A 22,561-nucleotide genomic window follows, 5' to 3' on the forward strand; every position below is an offset into this window, starting at 1 on the left:
GACCATCCCCAAACAATTCCTCACCCTTATAAGGCAGAATCTCCATGTGCCTTTTATAGGCAGCATCACCTGTCCACTGCCGGGTTTCTAATACCCTCCTGGCAGAATGGACATTGCATTTATTCTGGATGCCAGCCGGCAAATATCCCTCTGTGCATCCTTTATATATAAGACGACGTCTTTAATATGCTCTATGTTAGCAAACTATTATCCCTGTCTTAGAGTATTAATATTATCTGACAGGGTATCAGACCACGCTGCAGCAGCACTATATATGCTGAGGCAATTGCAGGTCTCAGTATATAACCTGAGTGTGTATATACAGACTTCCGGATAGCCTCCTGTTTTTTTATCAGCAGGCTCCTTCAAGGTGGCCGTATCCTAAGACGGCAGTGCCACCTTTTTTGACAAACGTGTGAGCGCCTTATCCACCCTAAGGGATATCTCCCAACATGACCTATCCTCTGGCGGGAAAGGGTACGCCATCAGTAACTTTTTAGAAATTACCAGTTTCTTATTGGGGGAACCCACGCTACTTTACACACTTCATTCATTCATCTGATGGGGGAACAAAACACTGGCTGCTTTTTCTCCCCAAAAATAAAACCCCTTTTATGTGGTACTTGGGTTCATGTCAGAAATGCGTAACACATTTTTCATTGCCGAGATCATGTAACGGATGTTCCTAGTGGATTGTGTATATGTCTCAACCTCGTCGACACTGGAGTCAGACTCCGTGTCGACATCTGTGTCTGCCATCTGAGGTAACGGGCGCTTTTTTGAGCCCCTGATGGCCTTTGAGACGCCTGGGCAGGCGCGGGCTGAGAAGCCGGCTGTCCCACAGCTGTTTTACGTCATCCAGCCTTGTAAGGAGTTGACATTGTCGGTTAATACCTTCCACCTATCCATCCACTCTGGTGTCGGCCCCACAGGGGACGACATCCCATTTATCGGCCTCTGCTCCACCTCCACGTAACCTTCCTCATCCCACATGTCGACACAGCCGTACCGACACACAGCACACACACAGGGAATGCTCTGACTGAGGACAGGACCCCACAAAGTCCTTTGGGGAGACAGAGAGAGAGTATGCCAGCACACACCAGAGCGCTATATAATGCAGGGATTAACACTATAACTGAGTGATTTTTCCCCCAATAGCTGCTTGTATAAACAATATTGCGCCTAAATTTAGTGCCCCCCCCTCTCTTTTTAACCCTTTGAGCCTGAAAACTACAGGGGAGAGCCTGGGGAGCTGTCTTCCAGCTGCACTGTGAAGAGAAAATGGCGCCAGTGTGCTGAGGGAGATAGCTCCGCCCCTTTTTCGCAGACTTTTCTCCCGCTTTTTTATGGATTCTGACAGGGGTATTTATCACATATATAGCCTCTGGGGCTATATATTGTGATATATTTGCCAGCCAAGGTGTTTTTATTGCTGCTCAGGGCGCCCCCCCCCCAGCGCCCTGCACCCTCAGTGACCAGAGTGTGAAGTGTGTATGAGGAGCAATGGCGCACAGCTGCAGTGCTGTGCGCTACCTTGGTGAAGACTGATGTCTTCTGCCGCCGATTTTCCGGACTCTTCTTGCTTCTGGCTCTGTAAGGGGGTCGGCGGCGCGGCTCTGGGACCGAACATCAATGGCCGGCTCCATGCGGTCGATCCCTCTGGAGCTAATGGTGTCCAGTAGCCTAAGAAGCCCAAGCTACCACCAGTTAGGTAGGTTCGCTTCTTCTCCCCTTAGTCCCTCGCTGCAGTGAGTCTGTTGCCAGCAGATCTCACTGTAAAATAAAAAACCTAAAATATACTTTCTCTCTAGTAGCTCAGGAGAGCCCCTAGTGTGCATTCAGCTCAGCCGGGCACAGGATTCTAACTGAGGTCTGGAGGAGGGTCATAGTGGGAGGAGCCAGTGCACACCAGGTAGTCCTAAATCTTTCTTAGCTGTGCCCAGTCTCCTGCGGAGCCGCTATTCCCCATGGTCCTTACGGAGTCCCCAGCATCCACTAGGACGTCAGAGAAAACATATATTAGCACCGTGGCTATCCAGTGCACAGGAAACATGCATGACCATTATGTAAACAGGTGGAGTCCATTGATGGAAGTTCTCCACAGGAAGCACATACTGCATGTTTAGAAGTGCTCTTTCGTAACGGGATCAGTACTAAATGCCGCCGGCCGGAATCCCGGCGGTCGAAATACAGACGCCGGAATCCCGACCACACAATCCCGACAGGGGTGGCGAGCGGAACGCAGCCCCTTGCGGGCTCGCTTCGCTCGCCACGCTGCGGGCACGGTGCCTCGCTACGCTCGGCACACTATTATATTCTCCCTCTATGGGTGTCGTGGACACCCACGGAGGGAGAATATGTCGGGATTGTGGCGGTCGGGATTGTGGCGGTCGGGATTCCGGCGTCGGTATTTCGACCGCCGGGATTCCGGCCGGCGGCATCTTGACCGCATCCCTTCGTAACTATACTTTTCGTACCTGTATGGGTTCTACGGTGAATTGCTAAAAAGTGCTTGTATTTGAACACTTTGCCACAGTCCTTGCAGTGTGCTTCAGTGCCAGGTTGTTTCCTTCTGTCGAGAACATGCTTCATTGGTTCACGCTCCTCATTATCCTCAGAAAGTCTGTAGTCTCGCAGCTTAATGGATCTCTGAAGTCTGCGCTTGCTATGCCTCTTCTGAAACATTTGCCCTTCTAAAAGCCTGGGGTTTAAATCACATGTCACCTCTGCGGCATAATCACTAACAACTTCTTGCTCATTTAGTGTGTTTCCATTGGGAACAGTTGCAGCTTTGCTGTGTCCTGGGATATGTTCATGGTTTGAGTCCGTCTCAGTATGTGGCATAGGGATAACATTTGCCTTTCTCTTATCTTGAGCACACAACAGTTTCTTTGGTCTCCCACGTTTACGCTTTGGCAAGTCACCGTCTGTTCCCTCCAGTAATCCATTGTCGGATACATTGAGGTGTGGTTTGGCATAACTTTGGCTCTCCTGAAAATCTGCGCAGGCTTTTACGAAATCATCTACTTTTAAAACCTGTGCAGTTGCGACTATTTGCTGAAGGCATTTCTCACTCACATGTACATTTCCAGTGTAAATAAACTGCAGAAGAGTTCCAAAGATCTCAGCAACCATTCCTTCCATGACATAAATTGACTGGCCTACATCTCCCTCATCAGCAAACATCATGGAGAAATATTCACTGCTAGCAGCTAATAGGGCTTTGTGTGCACGAAACTGCACATTCTCTACTATCAGTGTGATGTCGCATAGGAAGTTCTTTCTCCTCTGCTCCTCTAGGCTGGAGAGTACAGTGTCCACGTGTACTCTCGAGTGGATGTTCATCTGTGCTTCTGTTTCTAACTCCAACTGAGGATCGCCTTCTTCCATTGTATACAGAGGAGAACTACAAAAGTGAAAGAAATGCAAATAAATATCCAACTTTATTATCTGGCATGAGTAAGGTCAGACATTCACTAACAACTATTTCTTACATTTATCTGCAGACAATAACAAAAACATTGTGACAGAAGTTTTAATAAATACACATTTGTTTTTATTTAATTAGGATATATTAGCACCAAATAAATGCATCTTCAAAAAACAAAAACAAAAAAAAAAAAATACAAGACTGGGAACCCAAAACAGGAGCAAATAGAAATTGTGAAAAGGATCACATACACTGGATAAAATACAAGCAGCTTCCTTTATTTTTCTCACTCAGAAGGACAGCATCATGTCAATTTTCAGCAGCATGGCAGTTCACAAATCAGAGGCAAGTTGTTAACAGGTTACAGACTCGTTGATACTACATCCCAAATGGCTTCCTAGCATAAACCCCACACCCCCAGTCATATCGTCCAGCATCAGAAGCAATATGTCCCTGCACTGAACACATATTTAAAGGCAGAAGACCAGTGCTGTTAATTAATTAGCCTAGCTTCTGGCTGACAACTGATTGAGGTAAAACCTGGACTGGACCCTGCTACTGCACTAAAGCTGAGAAAGCCTTCTGTTCCACATTAACTTCATGTGGAACTACACTGTCCCTGCCACAAATGTACATCTTTTTATGAAACCGGGACAGTTATCTAGTATTCTCTATCTGTAAGCCCATGTAGATGGAAACATGTAATTATGTTGCTCTTAGAAACATTAAGGGGGATATTTAATAAGGTGTGAGGTTTTTTTTTTAGAAGTGGAGATGTTGCCAATAGAAACTAGACTCTAGCTATTGTATTCTAGAAGCAACTAGATAAATGTTAAGTGGAATCTGATTGGTTGCTATGGGCAACATCTCCATTTCTAAAAAGACTCCCACCTTAGTAAATATACCCCTAAAAGCTCACACATGTAACAATGGTGGTCATTCCGAGTTGATCGCTAGCTGCATTTGTTCGCAGCGCAGCAATCAGGCTAAAAAACGGCAGTTCTTCGCATGCGTATGCGGCGCAATGCGCACACGTGACGTGTGGGCACAATGAACGATGCAGATTTGCACAGGGTCTAGCAATGCTTCAGTCGCACTGGTTCCTGCAGAGTGATCGACATGCAGTGGGCGTTTCTGGGTGGAAACTGACCGTTTTCAGGGAGTGTTCGGAAAGACGCAGGCGTGGCTGGGAGAACGCTGGGCGGGTGTGTGATGTCAAATCCGGAACTGTATAGTCTGAAGTGATCGCAAGGGTTGAGTAGGTTTTGAGCTACTCTGAAACTACATTAAAAAAATTTGCAGGCGCTCTGTGATAAAAACGTTCGCACTTCTGCTAAGCTAAAATACACTCCCAGAAGGCGGCGGCATAGCATTTGCACGGCTGCTAAAAACTGCTAGCGAGCGATCAACTCGGAATGACCCCCAATGTCAGGAACATGTCAGAACTACATACACTTGAGATAAAGCTATGACTGTTTAATTCCTATGCATGGCACACTTCCTATATTGAACTACAATTAAGGACACTGACAGGTCCTACTCAGTCTAAAATTAGTTCTAACAGCACCGAGTCAGTGCCTAACAAGACTCTGGGGTACATTCAGTTAGAGAAGAGGTGGGGTCTTTAGTGAAGGCAAAAGACAAAAGCAACTATGCGCCTTTTCCAGGGCACACTTATGAAATTGATGATGAAATTGGTTAAAATGTAACTTTTAATATGATACACTTAAAAAGAGATGAGCAGACGCTAATATACAGTATATTCATAGCCACATAAATGCTGTGATTCTGGTCGATAGATTAAATATAGGCGAAAATATGTATTCCCTATGAGCAACAAATTAAATATATAAGTATATTCAGATAGCCACGGGGTCAGGGCTAATTGTCGACTACTTACCACACAGTGCAGTGGAAAGACTATCCAATTAAAATAGGATTTTGGTTACCTACCGGTAAATCCTTTTCTCGTAGTCCGTAGAGGATGCTGGGGTCCACATTAGTACCATACTACCATGGGATATAGACGGGTCCACCAGGAGCCATTGGCACTTTAAGAGTTTGAGAGTGTGGGCTGGCTCCTCCCTCTATGCCCCTCCTACCAGACTCAGTCTAGAAACTGTGCCCGAGGAGATGGGACATCTTCGAGAGAAGGATTTTACACAGATAGTGGCGAGATTCACACCAGTTCACACATACAAGGAACATCAAGCTAACTAACTTGAAACGCAGCAACCGCTGAAACATTACTTAACAAGTAACAATGCAGTACTCAATTAAAACGAAGTTGTACTGAACAAAATAACGACCGCAGAAAAACGAAGCGCTGGGCAGGCGCCCAGCATCCTCTACGGACTACGAGAAGAGGATTTACCGGTAGGTAAACAAAATCCTATTTTCTCTTACGTCCTAGGGCAGAGGTTCTCAAACTCAGTCCTCGGGAGCCCACACAGTGCATGTTTTGCAGGTAACCCAGCAGGTGCACAGGTGTATTAATTACTCACTGACACATTTTAAAAGGTCCACAGGTGGAGCTAATTATTTCACTTGCGATTCTGTGAGGAGACCTGCAAAACATGCACTGTGTGTACCCCCGAGGACAGAGTTTGAGAACCTCTGTCCTAGAGGATGCTGGGGTCCACATTAGTACCATGGGGATGTAACAAAGCTCGCAGAACGGGAGGGAGAGCGCGGAGGCTCCTGCAGAACTGATTGACCAAACTTCAGGTCCTCAAGGGCCAAAGTATCGAACTTGTAGAACTTTGCAAACTTGTTCGACCAAGACCAAGCAGCCGCTCGGCAAAGCTGTAAAGCCGAGACACCCCGGGCAGCCGTCCAGGAAGAACCCAACTTGCGAGTAGAGTGGGCCTTAACAGACGTAAAACACGGCAATCCTGCCGTAGAATACGCATGCTGGATAGTGAACCTGATTGTCTGCTTAGAAGCAGGACACCCAAGTTTCTTGGGATCATACAGGTCAAACAGAGAGTCCGATTTTCTGTGACGAGCAGTCCTCTTCACATAGATTTTCAGAGCCCTTACAACATCCAAGGACTTTGATGAAATTTAGGAGTCAGTAGCAACTGGCACCACAATAGGTTGGTTGATATAAAATGCCGACACAACCTTCGGAAGAAACTGCTGACGTGTCCGAAGCTCAGCCCTATCTTCATGGAAGATCAATTATGGGCTTCTACAGGACAAAGCCCCCAACTCCGACACACATCTAGCAGAAGCTAAGGCCAACAAAGTGACAGCCTTCCACGTGAGAAACTTGACCTCCACCTCCTGTAGAGGCTCAAACCAGTCCGACTGGAGGAACTGCAACACCACGTTAAGATCCCATGGCGCCGTAGGCGTCACAAAGGGAGGTTGGATGTGCAGAACTCCCTTCAAAAAAGTCTGAACCTCAGGGAGGGCAGCCAACAGTTTCTGGAAGAAAATGGACAGGGCCGAAATTTGTACCTCTATGGATCCCAAACTCAGGCCCATATCCACACCTGCGTGCAGGAAGAGGAAAAAACGTCCCAGTTGAAACTCTACTGTAGGAAACTTCTTGGACTCACACCAAGAGACATATTTCTTCCAAACACAATGGTAATGCTTAGACGTTACCCCTTTCCTAGCCTGTATCAGGGTAGGAATGACCTTCTTTGGAATGCCCTTCCAAGCAAGTATCAGGCGCTCAACTTCCATGCCGTCAAACGTAGCCGCTGTAAGTCTTAATAGGCAAACGGCCCCTGCTGCAGCAGGTCCTCCCGAAGAGGAGGCGGCCACGGCTCTTCTAGCAGTAGATCCAGAAGATCCGCGTACCAAGACCTTCTTGGCCAGTCTGGAACAATAAGGATAGCTTGAACCCTTGTTGTCTTTATGAGCTTAAGCACTCTTGGAATGAGTGGGAGTGGTGGAAACACGTACACCGACTGGAAAACCCAGAGTCACAAGGGAGTCCATCGCCACTGCCTGCAGGTCCCTCACCCTGGGACAATATCGCCGAAGCTTCTTGTTGAGACGAGAGGCCATCATGTCGATGTGAGGTACACTGCAAAGATCTGTTACCTTCATGAACACCTCCGGATGGAGTCCCCACACTCCTAGATAGAGATTGTTTCTACTGAGGAAGTCCGCTTCCCAGTTGTCTACTCCTGGAATGAAGATTGCTGACAGCGCCAATGCGTGTTTTTCTGCCCAGATGGGCCGCTTGGAGAAGACCATTGTAGACGGCTCTTAGTTCTAGAAAGTTTATCGGCAGGCCGGCTTCCAGACTTGACCACCTTCCTTGGAAGGTCTCCCCTTGAGTGACTGCACCCCAGCCTCGGAGACTTGCATCCGTGGTTAGAAGGATCCAGTCCTGAATCCCGAACCTTCGGCCCTCCAGAAGGTGAGGTAGTTGCAACCACCAGAGGAGTAAAATCCTGGCCTTTGGTGACAGACGTATCCTCTGGTGCATATGTAGATGGGATCCCGATCACTTGTTCAGGAGATCCAGTTGGAAGGACTGAGCATGAAACCTCCCATACTGTAAAGCCTCGTAAGAGGCCACCATCTTCCCTAGAAGGCGAATACACTGATGAGCCGACACCCGGGCTGGCTTCAGGACATCCCAGACCATTGCTTGTTTCACCAACGCTTTTTCCTCTGGAAGAAACACCCTCTGCACATCCATGTCGAGGATCATTCCCAGAAAGAACAACCTCCTGGTTGGTTCCAGATTTGATTTTGGAAGATTCAGGATCCAACCGTGTTCCCTGAGCAGGTGGGTCGTGAGAAGGATGGACTGTAACAGCTTCTCCTTGGCCTGTGCCTTTATAAGCAGATCGTCCAGATACAGAATTATGTTCACCCCGTCTGCGGAGGAGAACCATCATTTCCACCATCACCTTGGTGAAAACCCTCGGTGCTGTGGAGAGGCCAAATGGCAGAGCCTGCAACTGATAGTGACAGTCCAACAGTGCGAATCGGAGATAAGCCCGATGCGGTGGCCAAATCTGAATGTGGAGGTACGCATCCTTGATATCCAGGGATACCAGGAATTTCCCCTCTTCCAGACTTGATATCACCACCCTTAGAGATTCCATTTTGAACTTGAACTCCTTCAGAAAGGGATTTAGCTATTTTAGGTTCAGAATGAGCCTGACCGAACCATCCAGTTTCGGTACCATGAAAAGGTTCGAATAGTAACCTTTGTTTTGCAGATGAGGAGGGACCGGTACAGTAACCTGTGCCTCCATCAACTTCTGGAACTGGCAAGCCTGATTTGAAAAATCGGTGAGGAGGGAGATTCTGAAATTCCAGCCTGTATCCCTGGGACACAATATCCATCACCCATGGATCCAGGCCAGACAATACCAAGACGTGACTGAACTGTCTGAGTCTCGCTCCCACTGGCCCCACCTCCAGGCCGCGCAGTCCACCGTCATGCGGAGGACTTTGGCGTACTTGAAACAGGCTTTTGTTCCTGGGAACCTGCAGCAGCAGGATTCTTAGATTTAACTCGACCTCCCCTAAAGAAGGTATTGGACAGTTTGGCCTTTCTAGGCTTGTTAGGCCGAAAGGACTGTGATGCTGATGAAGAGAAAGATTTCTTCGGAGCAGGTGCAGCTGAGGGAAGAAACAGAGACTTACCCGGTGTAGCCGTGGATATCCACGCATCCAAAGCTTCCCCAAAGAGAGCCTGACCTGTGTAGGGTAGGGACTCCACACTATTCCTGGATTCCGCGTCGGCCGACCACTGGCGCAGCCACAGTCCCCGACAAGCTGAAACAGACATGGAAGAGATTCTCGCAGCCATGGAACCCAGGTCTTTCATGGATTCTACCATAAAACCTGCTGAATCGTGAATGTTACGCAAAAACAATTCAACATCACCCTTATCCAAATCCTCAAGAAAAGGTGCCTGACCACTTTACTATAGCTTTTGCAATCCATGCACTAGCAATAGTGGGACGTAATATGGCACCCGAAGCGGTGTACATTGATTTAAGTGTATTATCAATTTTACAATCAAGCGGCTACTTTAAGGCAGTAGATCCCAGAACAGGTAAAACCACCTTTTTTGAGAGTCTGGACAAAGATTCGTCAACAATTGGCGGGTTTTCCCATTTTTTTATATCCTCCTCAGGGAAAGGGAACGCCACCAGGACCCTTTTAGAGATCTGGATTTTCTCTCTCAGGGTTTTCCCATGCTTTCTCAAATATAGCATTTAATTCCTTTAACACAGGGAAGGTTAGCAAGGCTTTCTTATTTTCAGTGAAAAAAGCCTCCTCAACCTGCTCAGGTGTGGCATCATTAATATTCAACAAATCCCTGATAGCCTCTATCATCAATTGCACCCCCTTTGCAAGAGAGGCAGACCCAAGCAACACATCCCCATTACCGTCTGTGGTGTCAGAATCGGTATCCGTGTCATCTTGCATGACATGAACAAGCGTTACGTTTGTGGGGGTATATAGCGGAGCGTCCTGAGGTACCAGAATCGGGCCATACTGCCATAGAGTTCTGTAATACCTGGGTTGCAGATTCATTACTTGCAACCCTGTCTGAAATCTGAGAAATCCAAGGTTTGATAGAGGAAAACCACTCAGGTTCCCTTGCTGGAATCTGTGCTAAACCAATGCTATCCTGATTGCATGGAATTGGATCATCCTGGGAGGACATATCCTCCGCAGCACATGACACAGTGTCCCTGGACATAGCTAAAGGAGACCACCAAACACTCCACACAAAAACAGGGGAGGGTAGACAGAGTTTCACCTCCAAGAACGGTAAGAGAGACACAGAGACTGGAGCCAACCCACACACAGCGCTTCTAACCAAAGGGAGACCCCTTGTCAACGCTCACTGTGCACCTTAATAGGATACACAGTCGTATTGCAGCCCATCCCCCCTTCTTCTACAACCCCCTGGTACCGTTCACAGATAGCTGGAGTTGCTGTGGAGGGACCTGTTTCTCCTGAAGAGTGCTGTGCAGGCAGGAAAAATAAGATTTTACTCACCGGTAAATCTATTTCTCGTAGTCCGTAGTGGATGCTGGGAACTCCGTAAGGACCATGGGGAATAGCGGCTCCGCAGGAGACTGGGCACAACTAAAGAAAGCTTTAGGTCACCTGGTGTGCACTGGCTCCTCCCACCATGACCCTCCTCCAAGCCTCAGTTAGGACACTGTGCCCGGACGAGCTGACATAATAAGGAAGGATTTTGAATCCCGGGTAAGACTCATACCAGCCACACCAATCACACCGTATAACTCGTGATACTATACCCAGTTAACAGTATGAATATAACTGAGCCTCTCAACAGAAGGCTCAAAAATAACCCTTTAGTTAGGCAATAACTATATACAAGTATTGCAGACAATCCGCACTTGGGATGGGCGCCCAGCATCCACTACGGACTACGAGAAATAGAATTACCGGTGAGTAAAATCTTATTTTCTCTGACGTCCTAGTGGATGCTGGGAACTCCGTAAGGACCATGGGGATTATACCAAAGCTCCCAAACGGGCGGGAGAGTGCGGATGACTCTGCAGCACCGAATGAGAGAACTCCAGGTCCTCCTCAGCCAGGGTATCAATTTTGTAGAATTTAGCAAACGTGTTTGCCCCTGACCAAGCTGCAGCTCGGCAAAGTTGGAAAGCCGAGACCCCTCGGGCAGCTGCCCACGATGAGCCCACCTTCCTTGTGGAATGGGCTTTTACAGATTTTGGCTGCGGTAGTCCAGCCGCAGAATGCGCCAGCTGAATTGTGCTACAAATCCAGCGAGCAATAGTCTGCTTAGAAGCAGGAGCACCCAGTTTGCTGGGTGCATACAGGATAAACAGCGAGTCAGTTCTCCTGACTCTAGCCGTCCTGGAAACATAATTTTTCAAGGCCCTGACTACGTCCAGTAACTTGGAATCCTCCAAGTCCCTAGTAGCCGCAGGCACTACAATAGGTTGGTTCAAGTGAAAAGCTGATATCACCTTAGGGAGAAACTGGGGACGAGTCCTCAATTCTGCCCTATCCATATGGAAAATCAGATAAGGACTTTTATATGACAAAGCCGCCAATTCTGATACACGCCTGGCCGAAGCCAAGGCCAATAACATGACCACTTTCCGCGTGAGATATTTTAGATCCACGGTTTTTAGTGGCTCACACCAATGTGATTTTAAGAAACTCAACACCACGTTGAGAACCCAAGGTGCCACTGGAGGCACAACCGGGGGCTGAATATGCAGCACTCCTTTTACAATGTCTGAACTTCAGGTACTGAAGCTAGTTCTTTCTGGAAGAAAATCGACAGAGCCGAGATCTGTACCTTAATGGAGCCTAATTTTAGGCCCATAGACACTCCTGCTTGTAGGAAATGCAGAAATCGACCTAGTTGAAATTCCTCTGTTGGGGCCTTTTTTGGCCTCACACCAAGCAACATATTTTCGCAATATGCGGTGATAATGTTTTGCAGTTACATCTTTCCTGGCTTGAATCAGCGTAGGAATGACTTCCTCCGGAATGCCCTTTTCCTTTAGGATCCGGCGTTCAACCGCCATGCCGTCAAAACGTAGCCGCGGTAAGTCTTGGAACAGACAGGGCCCCTGCTGCCGCAGGTCCTGTCTGAGCGGCAGAGGCCATGGGTCCTCTGATATAATTTCTTGAAGTTCTGGGTACCAAGCTCTTCTTGGCCAATCCGGAACCACGAGTATCGTTCTTACTCCTCGCCTTCCTATTATTCTCAGTACCTTTTGTATGAGAGGCAGAGGGGGGAACACATAAACCGACTGGAACACCCACGGTGTTACCAGAGCGTCCACAGCTATCGCCTGAGGGTCCTTTGACCTGGCGCAATATCTTTTATAGCTTTTTGTTGAGGCGGGACGCCATCATGTCCACCTGTGGCCTTTCCCAATGGTGTACAATCCTTTGGAAGACTTCTGGATGAAATCCCCACTCTCCCGGGTGGAGGTCGTGTCCGCTGAGAAGATCTGCTTCCCAGTCGTCCACTCCGGGAATGAACACTGCTGACAGTGTTAACACATGATTTTCCGCCCATCGGAGAATCCTTGTGGCTTCTGCCATCGCCATCCTGCTTCTTGTGCCGCCCCGTTGGTTTACATGGGCGACTGCCGTGATGTTGTCTGATTGGATCAGTACCGGCTGGTTTTGAAGCAGAGGCCTTGCCTGACTCAGGGCATTGTAAATGGCCCTCAGTTCCAGAATATTTATGTGTAGGGAAGTCACCTGACTTGACCAAAGTCCCTGGAAGTTTTTTCCCTGTGTGACTGCCCCCCAGCCTCAAAGGCTGGCATCCATGGTCACTAGGACCTAGTCCTGTATGCCGAACCTGCGGCCCTCTTGATGCATCTTCCAACAGGTCCCACTGAAAAGTTCTTGCATGGAACCTGCCGAATGGGATTGCTTCGTAGGAAGCTACCATTTTTTCCCAGGACTCGCGTGCAATGATGCACCGATACCTGTTTTGGCTTCAGGAGGTCTCCGACTAGAGATGACAGCTCCTTGGCTTTCTCCTCCGGGAGAAACACTTATTTCTGTTCTGTGTCCAGAACCATCCCCAGGAACAGTAGACGTGTCGTAGGAACCAGCTGTGACTTTGGACTGTTTAGAATCCAACCGTGCTGTTGTAGCACTTTCCAAAATAGTGCTACCCCGACTAGCAACTGCTCCTTGGACCTTGCCCTTATAAGGAGATTGTCCAAGTACGGGATAATTAAAACTCCCTTTTTCCGAAGGAGTATCATCATTTCGGCCATTACCTTGGTAAACACCCTCGGTGCCATGTACAGTCCAAACGGCAGTGTCTGGACTTGGTAATGGTAATCCTGTACCACAAATCTGAGGTACTCCTGGCGAGGATGGTAAATGGGGACATGCAGGTAAGCATCCTTGATGTCCCGGGATCCCATGTAATCCCCCTCGTCCAGGCTTGCAATAACCGCCCTGAGCGATTCCATCTTGAACTTGAATTTTTTTATGTATGTGTTCAAGGATTTTAAATATAAAATGGGTCACACCGAACCATGCGGTTTCGGTACCCCAAACCGTGTGGAATAGTAACCCCGTCCTTGTTGAAGTAGGGGCACCTTGAGTATTACCTGCTGGGAATATAGCTTATTAATTGCCTCTAGCGCAGCCTCCCTGCCTGAGGGAGTTGTCGGCAAGGCATATTTGAGGAAACGGCGGGGGGGAGACATCTCGAATTCCAGCTTGTACCCCTGAAATACTACTTGAATGAAACAGGGATCTACCTGTGAGCGAGCCCACTGATCGCTGAAATTTTTGAGACGGCCCCCCACCGTACCTGGCTACACCTGTGGAGCCCCCGCGTCATGCTGTGGACTCAGAGGAAGCGAGAGAAGAATTTTGATTCTGGGAACAGGCTGACTGGTGCAGCTTTTTCCCTCTTCCCATGTCTCTGTACAGAAAGGAAGCGCCTTTGACCCGCTTGCTTTTCTGAAGCCGAAAGGACTGTACCTGATAATACAGTGCTTTCTTAGTCTGTGAGGAAACCTGAGGTAATGGATACGAGGTCCCAGAGACCATCCCCAAATAATTCCTTACCCTTATAAGGCAGAGTCTCTATGCGCCTTTTAAAGTCAGCATCACCTGTCCAGTGACAGGTCTCTAATACCCTCCTGACAGAATGGACAATACATTCATTTTGGATGCCAGCCGGCAAAATATCCCTCTGTGCATCCCTCATATATAAGACGACGTCTTTAATATGTTCTCATGTTTGACAGGGTCACCGACCACGCTGCAGCAGCACGATCTGCAGGTCTCAGTCTAGTACCTGAGTGTGTAAATACAGACTTCAGGATAGCCCCTGCTTTTTATCAACAGGTACCTTCAAAGTGGCCGTTCCTAAAACGGCAGTGCCACCTTTTTTGACAACCATGTGAGCGCCTTATCCACCCTAGGGGATATCTCCCAGCGTAACTTATCCTCTGGCGGGAAAGGGTACGCCATCAGTAACTTTTTAGAAATTACCAGTTTCTTATCGGGGGGAACCCACGCTTTTCACACACTTCATTCATTCATCTGATGGGGGAACAAAACACTGCCTGCTTTTTCTCCCCAAACATAGAACCCTTTTTTAGTGGTACTTGGGTTAATGTCAGAAATGTGTAACACATTTTTTATTGCCGGGATCAAGTCCCGGATGTTCCTAGTGGATTGTGTATATGTCTCAACCTTGTCGACACTGGAGTCAGACTCCGTGTCGACATCTGTGTCTGCCATCTGAGTGAGCGGGCGTTTTTGAGCCCCTGATGGCCTTTGAGACGCCTGGGCAGGCGCGGACTGAGAAGCCGGCTGTCCCACAGCTGTTACGTCATCCACCCTTTTATGTAAGGAGTTGACACTGTCGGTTAATACCTTTCACCTAACCATCCACTCTGGTGTCGGCCCCACAGGGGGCGACATCACATTTATCGGCATCTGCTCCGTCACCATATAAGCCTCCTCATTAAACATGTCGACACAGCTGTACCGACACACCGCACACACACAGGGAATGCTCTGACTGAGGACAGGACCCCACAAAGCCCTTTGGGGAGACAGAGAGAGAGTATGCCAGCACACACCAGAGCGCTATATAATGTGGGGATTAACACTATAACTGAGTGAAATTTCCCCAATAGCTGCTTGTATATATAATATTGCGCCTAAATTTAGTGCCCCCCCTCTCTTTTTAACCCTTTGAGCCTGAAAACTACAGGGAGAGCCTGGGGAGCTTTCTTCCAGCTGCACTGTGAAGAGAAAATGGCGCCAGTGTGTCTGAGGGAGATAGCTCCGCCCCTTTTTCGCTGACTTTTCTCCCGCTTTTTTCTGGATTCTGGCAGGGGTATTTACCACATATATAGCCTCTGGGGCTATATATTGTGGTATTTTTGCCAGCCAAGGTGTTTTTATTGCTGCTCAGGGCGCCCCCCCCAAGCGCCCTGCACCCTCAGTGACCGGAGTGTGAAGTGTGTATGAGGAGCAATGGCGCACAGCTGCAGTGCTGTGCGCTACCTTGGTGAAGACTGATGTCTTCTGCCGCCGATTTTCCGGACCTCTTCTTGCTTCTGGCTCTGTAAGGGGGACGGCGGCGCGGCTCCGGGACCGAACACCAAGGCTTGGCCTGCGGTCGATCCCTCTGGAGCTAATGGTGTCCAGTAGCCTAAGAAGCCCAAGCTGGCTGCAAGCAGGCAGGTTCGCTTCTTCTCCCCTTAGTCCCTCGCTGCAGTGAGCCTGTTGCCAGCAGGTCTCACTGAAAATAAAAAACCTAATTCTATACTTTCTTTCTAGAAGCTCAGGAGAGCCCCTAGTGTGCATCCAGCTCGGCCGGGCACAAGATCTAACTGAGGCTTGGAGGAGGGTCATGGTGGGAGGAGCCAGTGCACACCAGGTGACCTAAAGCTTTCTTTAGTTGTGCCCAGTCTCCTGCGGAGCCGCTATTCCCCATGGTCCTTACGGAGTTCCCAGCATCCACTAGGACGTCAGAGAAATGGCGCTGAACGCTGCTGGGTCCGCTCTGAGGAGAAGCTCCGCCCCCAAAATGGCGCTGTCTTCCCGCTCTTCATAGGATTATACTTGCCTGAGGATTGAGCGCTGGCTGAGATCCGAGGACCCCGACACGCTTTGGGACCAGTGTAGGGTGTAGCGCTGGCTCAGGGCGCACCACCATGTACCGCTGAGCCTCCCGGAGCGCAGTTAATACTGCGCTCCTACCCTGCTGCCGCCATCTTCACACCAACCCACCGCTTGCTAGGGGGGTTGGTGTCTCACTCGCAACCGATTCTTCAGCTCTGTAAGAGGGTGGCAGCATGCTGCTGGGGCGAGCGATCCCCTGCGGCAGGGAGCGATCTGACCCCTCAGGAGCTCAGTTACCGTTCCCAATTGTAGGCCATGTGGATCGCAAAGTATGAAAAAGTTCAAAATGTGAAAAACTCATGTCAACCTTTTGTCATGTTGACCTAGTAACCATGTCGACCTATAGTGGTTGACCTAGAGAACAGATACCAATTAGGTTACCTGTGCTAAAGCCTGGATATCACTAAAACCTGGACTGTTAGTGTGCCTAGAGAACAGAGGTTGGGTATACCTGCTCTAGAGGCAATGGGTAGGTGCCCCCTTAAAATGTTGCTGCAAGACCCACAAAGTTCTTGTTACGCCCCTGGGTGGATGCATATGGGCCCTCATTCCGAGTTGATCGCTCGCTGCCGTTTTTCGCAGCGCAGCGATCAGGTGAAAAATCGGCATTTATGCGCATGCTCATGGTACGCATCGCGCATGCGCTAAGTACTTTCACACAAAAGTTTCTAGTTCTACCCAAGCTCGAGCGACGTTTTTCAGTCGCTCGAGTGTTCGTAGTATGATTGACAGGAAGTGGGTGTTTCTGGGCGGCAACTCTGCGTTTTCAGGGAGTGTGCTAAAAAACGCAGGCGTGCCAGGCAAAAATGCAGGAGTGGCTGAAGAAATGGGGAGTGTCTGGCCGAACGCAGGGCGTGTTTGTGACGTCAAACCAGGAATTAAACTGACTGCAGTCATCGCAAGACAGGAGTAGGTCTGGAGCTACTCAGAAATGGCATGACATTTTTCCTCTGCAGTTCTGCTAACCTTTCGTTCCCACTTCTGCTAAGCTAAAATACACTCCCAGAGGGCGGCGGCTTAGCGTTTGCACTGCTGCTAAAAGCAGCTAGCGAGCGATCAACTCGGAATGAGGGCCATGGTTGGAATGTTTTGCTCCACTTACATTCCTACACCCTTGTCAGACCAAACTAAAGAATATCTGAAAATGTAATGTGCTTATACATAGAAATATTTCCTGTATTATTCTTTGCTTTACTAAGAGGTGACATCTCTAATATGTACTTCAGGCCAAGCTTGCGCCAGGAGTTAGACGAATAGCAGACTGATTGGTTTACAGGTTTTTAGTGTACATAAATTCTCTATAAAGACAGATGATTGGTGGATTCAAATGCAAGGTTATGGCCAGTCATGTCCCTGCATATGTAATTCATATATGCCTGCGGCGCCGCCTGCGTCCCGCTGAAGCTGCTGCCGCTCGCCCAACTGTGTCCTGCAGAAGCCGCCGCCCGCCTGTGTCCCGCTGAAGCAGCCGCCGCCCACTTGCCTGTGTCCAGCTTAAACCGCCGCTGCTGCTGAGGTCTCAGCAGCGCTGCGGCTGAGTTTCTCTGCCTGTGAAGTGGACAGCCTGTCAGGAGGAGTCAGGAGCCGGCAACAGCGCTGGAAGAACGCGTACATCACGTAAGTGCCTAGACAGAATATACACTACACTGTATTACACTACACTTCACTTCACTACACTAAGGGTAAGGGGGGGGGGGGGGGTGTAAGGGGGAATCCGCCTGCCGTACTGTGTTAAAGGGGGACCTATCCTGCCGTAACTTGTAAAAGGGGGACTCTGCCTGCCGTAATGTGTAAAAGGGGGTCTCTGTCTGCCGTAACGTGTAAAAGGGAGTCTCTGTCTGCCGTAATGTGTAAAAAGGGGACGCAGTCTGCCGTAATGTGTAAAAAGGGGACACAGTCTGCCGTAATGTGTAAAAAGGGGACGCTGTCTGCCGTAATGTGTAAAAAGGGGACGCTGTCTGCCGTAATGTGTAAAAAGGGGACGCTGTCTGCCGTAATGTGTAAAAAGGGGACGCTGTCTGCCGTAATGTGTAAAAAGGGGACGCTGTCTGCCGTAATGTGTAAAAAGGGGACGCTGTCTGCCGTAATGTGTAAAAAGGGGACGCTGTCTGCCGTAATGTGTAAAAAGGGGACGCTGTCTGCCGTAATGTGTAAAAAGGGGACGCTGTCTGCCGTAATGTGTAAAAAGGGGACGCTGTCTGCCGTAATGTGTAAAAAGGGGACGCTGTCTGCCGTAATGTGTAAAAAGGGATGCTGTCTGCCGTAATGTGTAAAATAGGGGACACTGTCTGTCGTAATTTGTAAAAAGGGGACTCTGCCGTAATGTGTAAAAAAGGGGAATCTGTCCGCCGTAATTTGAAAAAGGGGTTCTACCTGGTGTAGTGGCGCTACTGTGTGGCGTAATTTGAATAATGGAGACTACTGTGCACCATTATATGAATTGGTATTATTTTGTGGCCACACCACTTTCCCATTAAGCCACACCCCTATATTTTTGTGCGCGCCGGTTTGCATTAAAGGGTAGGGGGCCGATGCCATTTCTTGCACACAGGGCTAAAATATCTACTTACAGCACTGCATGTCACATTCTGCTTTACCAAAGGGCTGCGACTTAAGATTACTTTTCCATCTATGACTGCGTGACTTGCCTATAACCTGTTAAAGTTACACAAAGCAGTGATTATTGCTTCCAAGGGTGATTATACGAATAGACAGGCTGTCACCTAATAATGTAAGCTGACTCGTACCCACTGTCACCATAAGTGATTACCCACTGTGTGCTACATAACTCGCTCATAGCCGCTGCTATAAGAACCACTGTGATATCAGATAATACACCACATCTGTAATAACGAAATCAGGGGAACGTCAGCCAAAAGTGTACAGCGTCCCATCGCCACCATGCGGGCTGCTGCTCAGCGTCTGCGGACAAACAACCCGGCTCTCAACGTCATCCATCCAGACACTCACCTGCGCCTACATACTACCAGGTTCCACTTCCTGCTCATGACATCACGGTCATGTGACTAGTACAGTCGTAGCCTCACCACATCATGTGACCACACGGAGGACAGAAGAGCAGGAAGTGGTAGCATAATCAGGGGTAAGGTCTAGATTCTCTTCGTGCAGAGGACCTTTCCCATAACCCCCTGGGTCCTCAGGTAGTAATAGGAGAAGAGAAGGGAACCGGTGTGTGTCATGTAACCGCACGTGCGATACGGGCTGTTTGGGGCAGCAGCAGTGAGTAATGTTTTGCTGGGGGTACGCACTAGGCGATTTCAGCCTAAAAAATAAATGATTATTTTTAGGCTGAAATCGTCCAGTCAGTGTATATGGGGGCCTTACACACTGGCCGATTACACTGAAAGATATGAACGATCTCGTTCATTAGTGAGCGAGATATTGGCCCTCATTCCGAGTTGTTCGCTCATTATTTTTCTTCGCATCGGTGCGATTTTCCGCTAACTGCGCATGCGCAATGTTCGCACTGCGGCTGCGTCAAGTAAATTTGCTAAGAAGTTTGGTATTTTACTCACGGCATTACAAGGTTTTTTCTTCGTTCTGGTGATCGTTGTGTGATTGACAGGAAGTGGGTGTTTCTGGGCGGAAACTGGCCATTTTATGGGAGTGTGTGGAAAAACGCTGCAGTTTTAGGGAAAAACGCGGGAGTGGCTGGAGAAACAGGGGAGTGTCTGGGCGAACGCTGGGTGTGTTTGTGACGTCAAACCAGGAACAACAAGCACTGAACTGATCGCACTGGAAGAGTAAGTCTCGAGCTACTCAGAAACTGCAAAGAAAAGTCTTTTCGCAATATTGCGAATACTTCGTTCGCAATTCAGCTAAGCTAAGATTCACTCCCAGAGGGCGGCGGCTTAGCGTGTGCACTGCTGCGAAAAGCGGCTAGCGAGCGAACAACTCGGAATGAGGGCCTTTGTTCTTATATTTCAGTGTGTATGCACCAATGATGAACGATGCGCGACCCCGCACTCGTTCATCGTTTAAACATGCAAGCCAATATGGAAAATCTCGTCCATATTAGCATGCAGGGCTATGGGGCCAGGTGACTGGCACTCCCCCCATCACCCCCCTGCCCGACCTCTGCAAGTGTGTAGGGCCCTTAATATTGGCGACTGATAAACTATGCGCGCTCCTGCGTGCCATTCTGCGATCACAAATATTGAGCTGACATACAGCTCAACCCATCAGTCGGGCTGAGCTGCATGTTCTGGAATGCCGGCGGTGACGTCACTGAATGTTATCGTTGAACGATATAGTCGTCCATCACCAGCAATTCCGAATCGCCTAGTGTATACCCGCTTTTAGGGGTATATGCAATTCCGGGCGAATTGCGGCACTTTTTCGCCCGTTTTTAAATTCTACACAATTCGACCGTCGAATTCCGGCCGGCGGGTGCCGGAATTCGACATATTCAATGAAAAACGGATTCGACAGTCCCGCTGTCGAAAAACGGACCAATTGATGGATTTTGATTAGATTTTTAAAAATGTAAAAAAAACCGGTAAAAAAACAGAAAAAAAATTGCGTGGGGGTCCCCCCTCCTAAGCAAAACCAGCCTCGGGCTCTTTGAGCCGGTCCTGGTTGCCAAAATACGGGGGAAAAAATTACAGGGGATCCCCCGTATTTTAACAACCAGCACCGGGCTCTGCGCCTGGTCCTGGTGCAAAAAATATGGGGGACAAAAAGTGTCCACCGTATTTTTTGTACCAGCACCGGGCTCCACTAGCTGGACAGATAATGCCAGAGCCGGGGGACACTTTTATACCGCTCCCTGCGGGCGTGGCATTAAATATCCAACTAGTCACCCCTGGCCGGGGTACCCTGGAGGAGTGGGGACCCCTTCAATCAAGGGGTCCCCCCCCCCCCCCCAGCCACCCCAGGGCCAGGGGTGAAGCCCGAGGCTGTCCCCCCCCCATCCAAGGGCTGCCGATGGGGGGCTGATAGCCATGTGTAAAAATGAAAGAATATTGTTTTTTGCAGAAGAACTACAAGTCCCAGCAAGCCTCCCCCGCAAGCTGGTACTTGGAGAACCACAAGTATCAGCATGCGGGGGGGAAACGGGCCCGCTGGTACCTGTAGTTCTTCTGCAAAAAAAATACCTAAATAAAAACAGGACACACCTTGAAAGTAAAACTTTATTACATACATGCCGACACATACATACTTACCTATGTTGACACGCCGACTCTGGCCACGTCTCCGTCTGTCGACGTCCGGGGTACCTGAAAATAAAATTATATACTCACCTGATCCAGTGTCCGGTTCTTTTATTGTAATCCTCGTACTTGGCAAAAAAAACAAAACGCATAGCCGATCCAGACGGACTGAAAAGGTTCCCATGTTTACACATGGGACCCCTTTCCCCGAATGCAGAGACCCCCCGTGACTGCTGTCACAGAAGGTCCCTTCAGCCAATCAGGGAGCGCCACGTCGTGGCACTCTCCTGATTGGCTGTATGCGCGTCGGAGCTGTCAGACGCGCATCGCACAGCCCCCTCCATTATCTTCAATGGTGGGAACTTTGCGGTCAGCGGTGAGGTCACCCGCGGTAACCCCACCGCTGACCGCAAAGTTCCCACCATTGAAACTAATGGAGGTGCTGTGCGATGCGCTGTCTGCCAGCTCAGACACGCATAGGAAATCAGGAGAGTGCCAGGACATGGCGCTACCTGATTGCCTGAAGGGACCTTCTGTGACAGGAGTCACAGGGGGTCTCAGCATTCGGGGAAAGGGGTCCCATGTGTAAACATGGGACCCCTTTCAGTCCGTGTGGATCGGGTAAATGCGTTTTTTTATTTTGCCAAGTACGTGGATTACAAATATCACTGGACACTGGATTTAGGTGAGTATAATTTTATTTTCAGGTACACCCCATGGATTCTACTTGGACAAGTGGACCGAACGTCGTGTCAACATAGGTAAGTATGTGTGTGTGTCGACATGTATGTAATAAAGTTGTACTTTCAAGGTGTTCGTGTCCTGTTTTTATTTGGGTATTTTTTTTGCAGTAGAACTACAGGTACCAGCGGGCCCGTTTTCCCCCCGCATGATGGTACTTGTGGTTCTCCAAGTACCAGCTTGCGGGGGAGGCTTGCTGGGACTTGTAGTTCTGCTGCAAAAAACAATATTCTTTCATTTCACAAAAGGCCATCAGCCTCCCATCCGCAGCCCATGGATGGGGGGACAGCCTCGGGCTTCACCCCTGGCCCTTGGGTGGCTGGAGGGGGGGGGACCCCTTGATTGAAGGGGTCCCCACTCCTCCAGGGTACCCCGGCCAGGGGTGACTAGTTGGGGTTTTAATGGCACGGCCGCAGGGACCGATATCAAAGTGTCCCCCGGCTGTGGCATTATCTCCCCAGCTAGTGGAGCCCGGTGCTGGTTCCAAAAATACGGGGGACCCCTACGCTTTTTGTCCCCCGTATTTTTGGCACCAGGACCGGACGCAGAGCCCGGTGCTGGTTCTAAGAATACGGGGGAT

General features: G+C 49.1%; 1 protein-coding gene across 5 annotated transcripts in view; it reads right to left on the reverse strand.

Annotated features, from left to right (window-relative positions):
- ZBTB24 (zinc finger and BTB domain containing 24) overlaps nucleotides 1–19,125 on the reverse strand; it is an 84,371-nt gene extending 65,246 nt beyond the window's left edge. For 2 of the 5 annotated variants that reach the window (XM_063917106.1, XM_063917110.1), the window contains exons 1-2: nucleotides 18,790–19,013; nucleotides 2,481–3,409 (exon numbers count right to left, since the gene is read on the reverse strand). In XM_063917106.1, the coding sequence (XP_063773176.1) occupies nucleotides 2,481–3,409; nucleotides 18,790–18,863 (1,003 nt within the window). In that variant the 5' untranslated portion in view covers nucleotides 18,864–19,013. Of the gene's footprint in view, nucleotides 1–2,480; nucleotides 3,410–18,789; nucleotides 19,014–19,036 lie in introns of those variants that run through there. The other 3 variants (XM_063917108.1, XM_063917109.1, XM_063917107.1) reach the window with 3 other exon arrangements.
- Nucleotides 19,126–22,561: the final 3,436 nt, after the last annotated feature.

This window comes from Pseudophryne corroboree, chromosome 4 (assembly GCF_028390025.1).
Source record: "Pseudophryne corroboree isolate aPseCor3 chromosome 4, aPseCor3.hap2, whole genome shotgun sequence".
NCBI lineage: Eukaryota > Metazoa > Chordata > Amphibia > Anura > Myobatrachidae > Pseudophryne > Pseudophryne corroboree.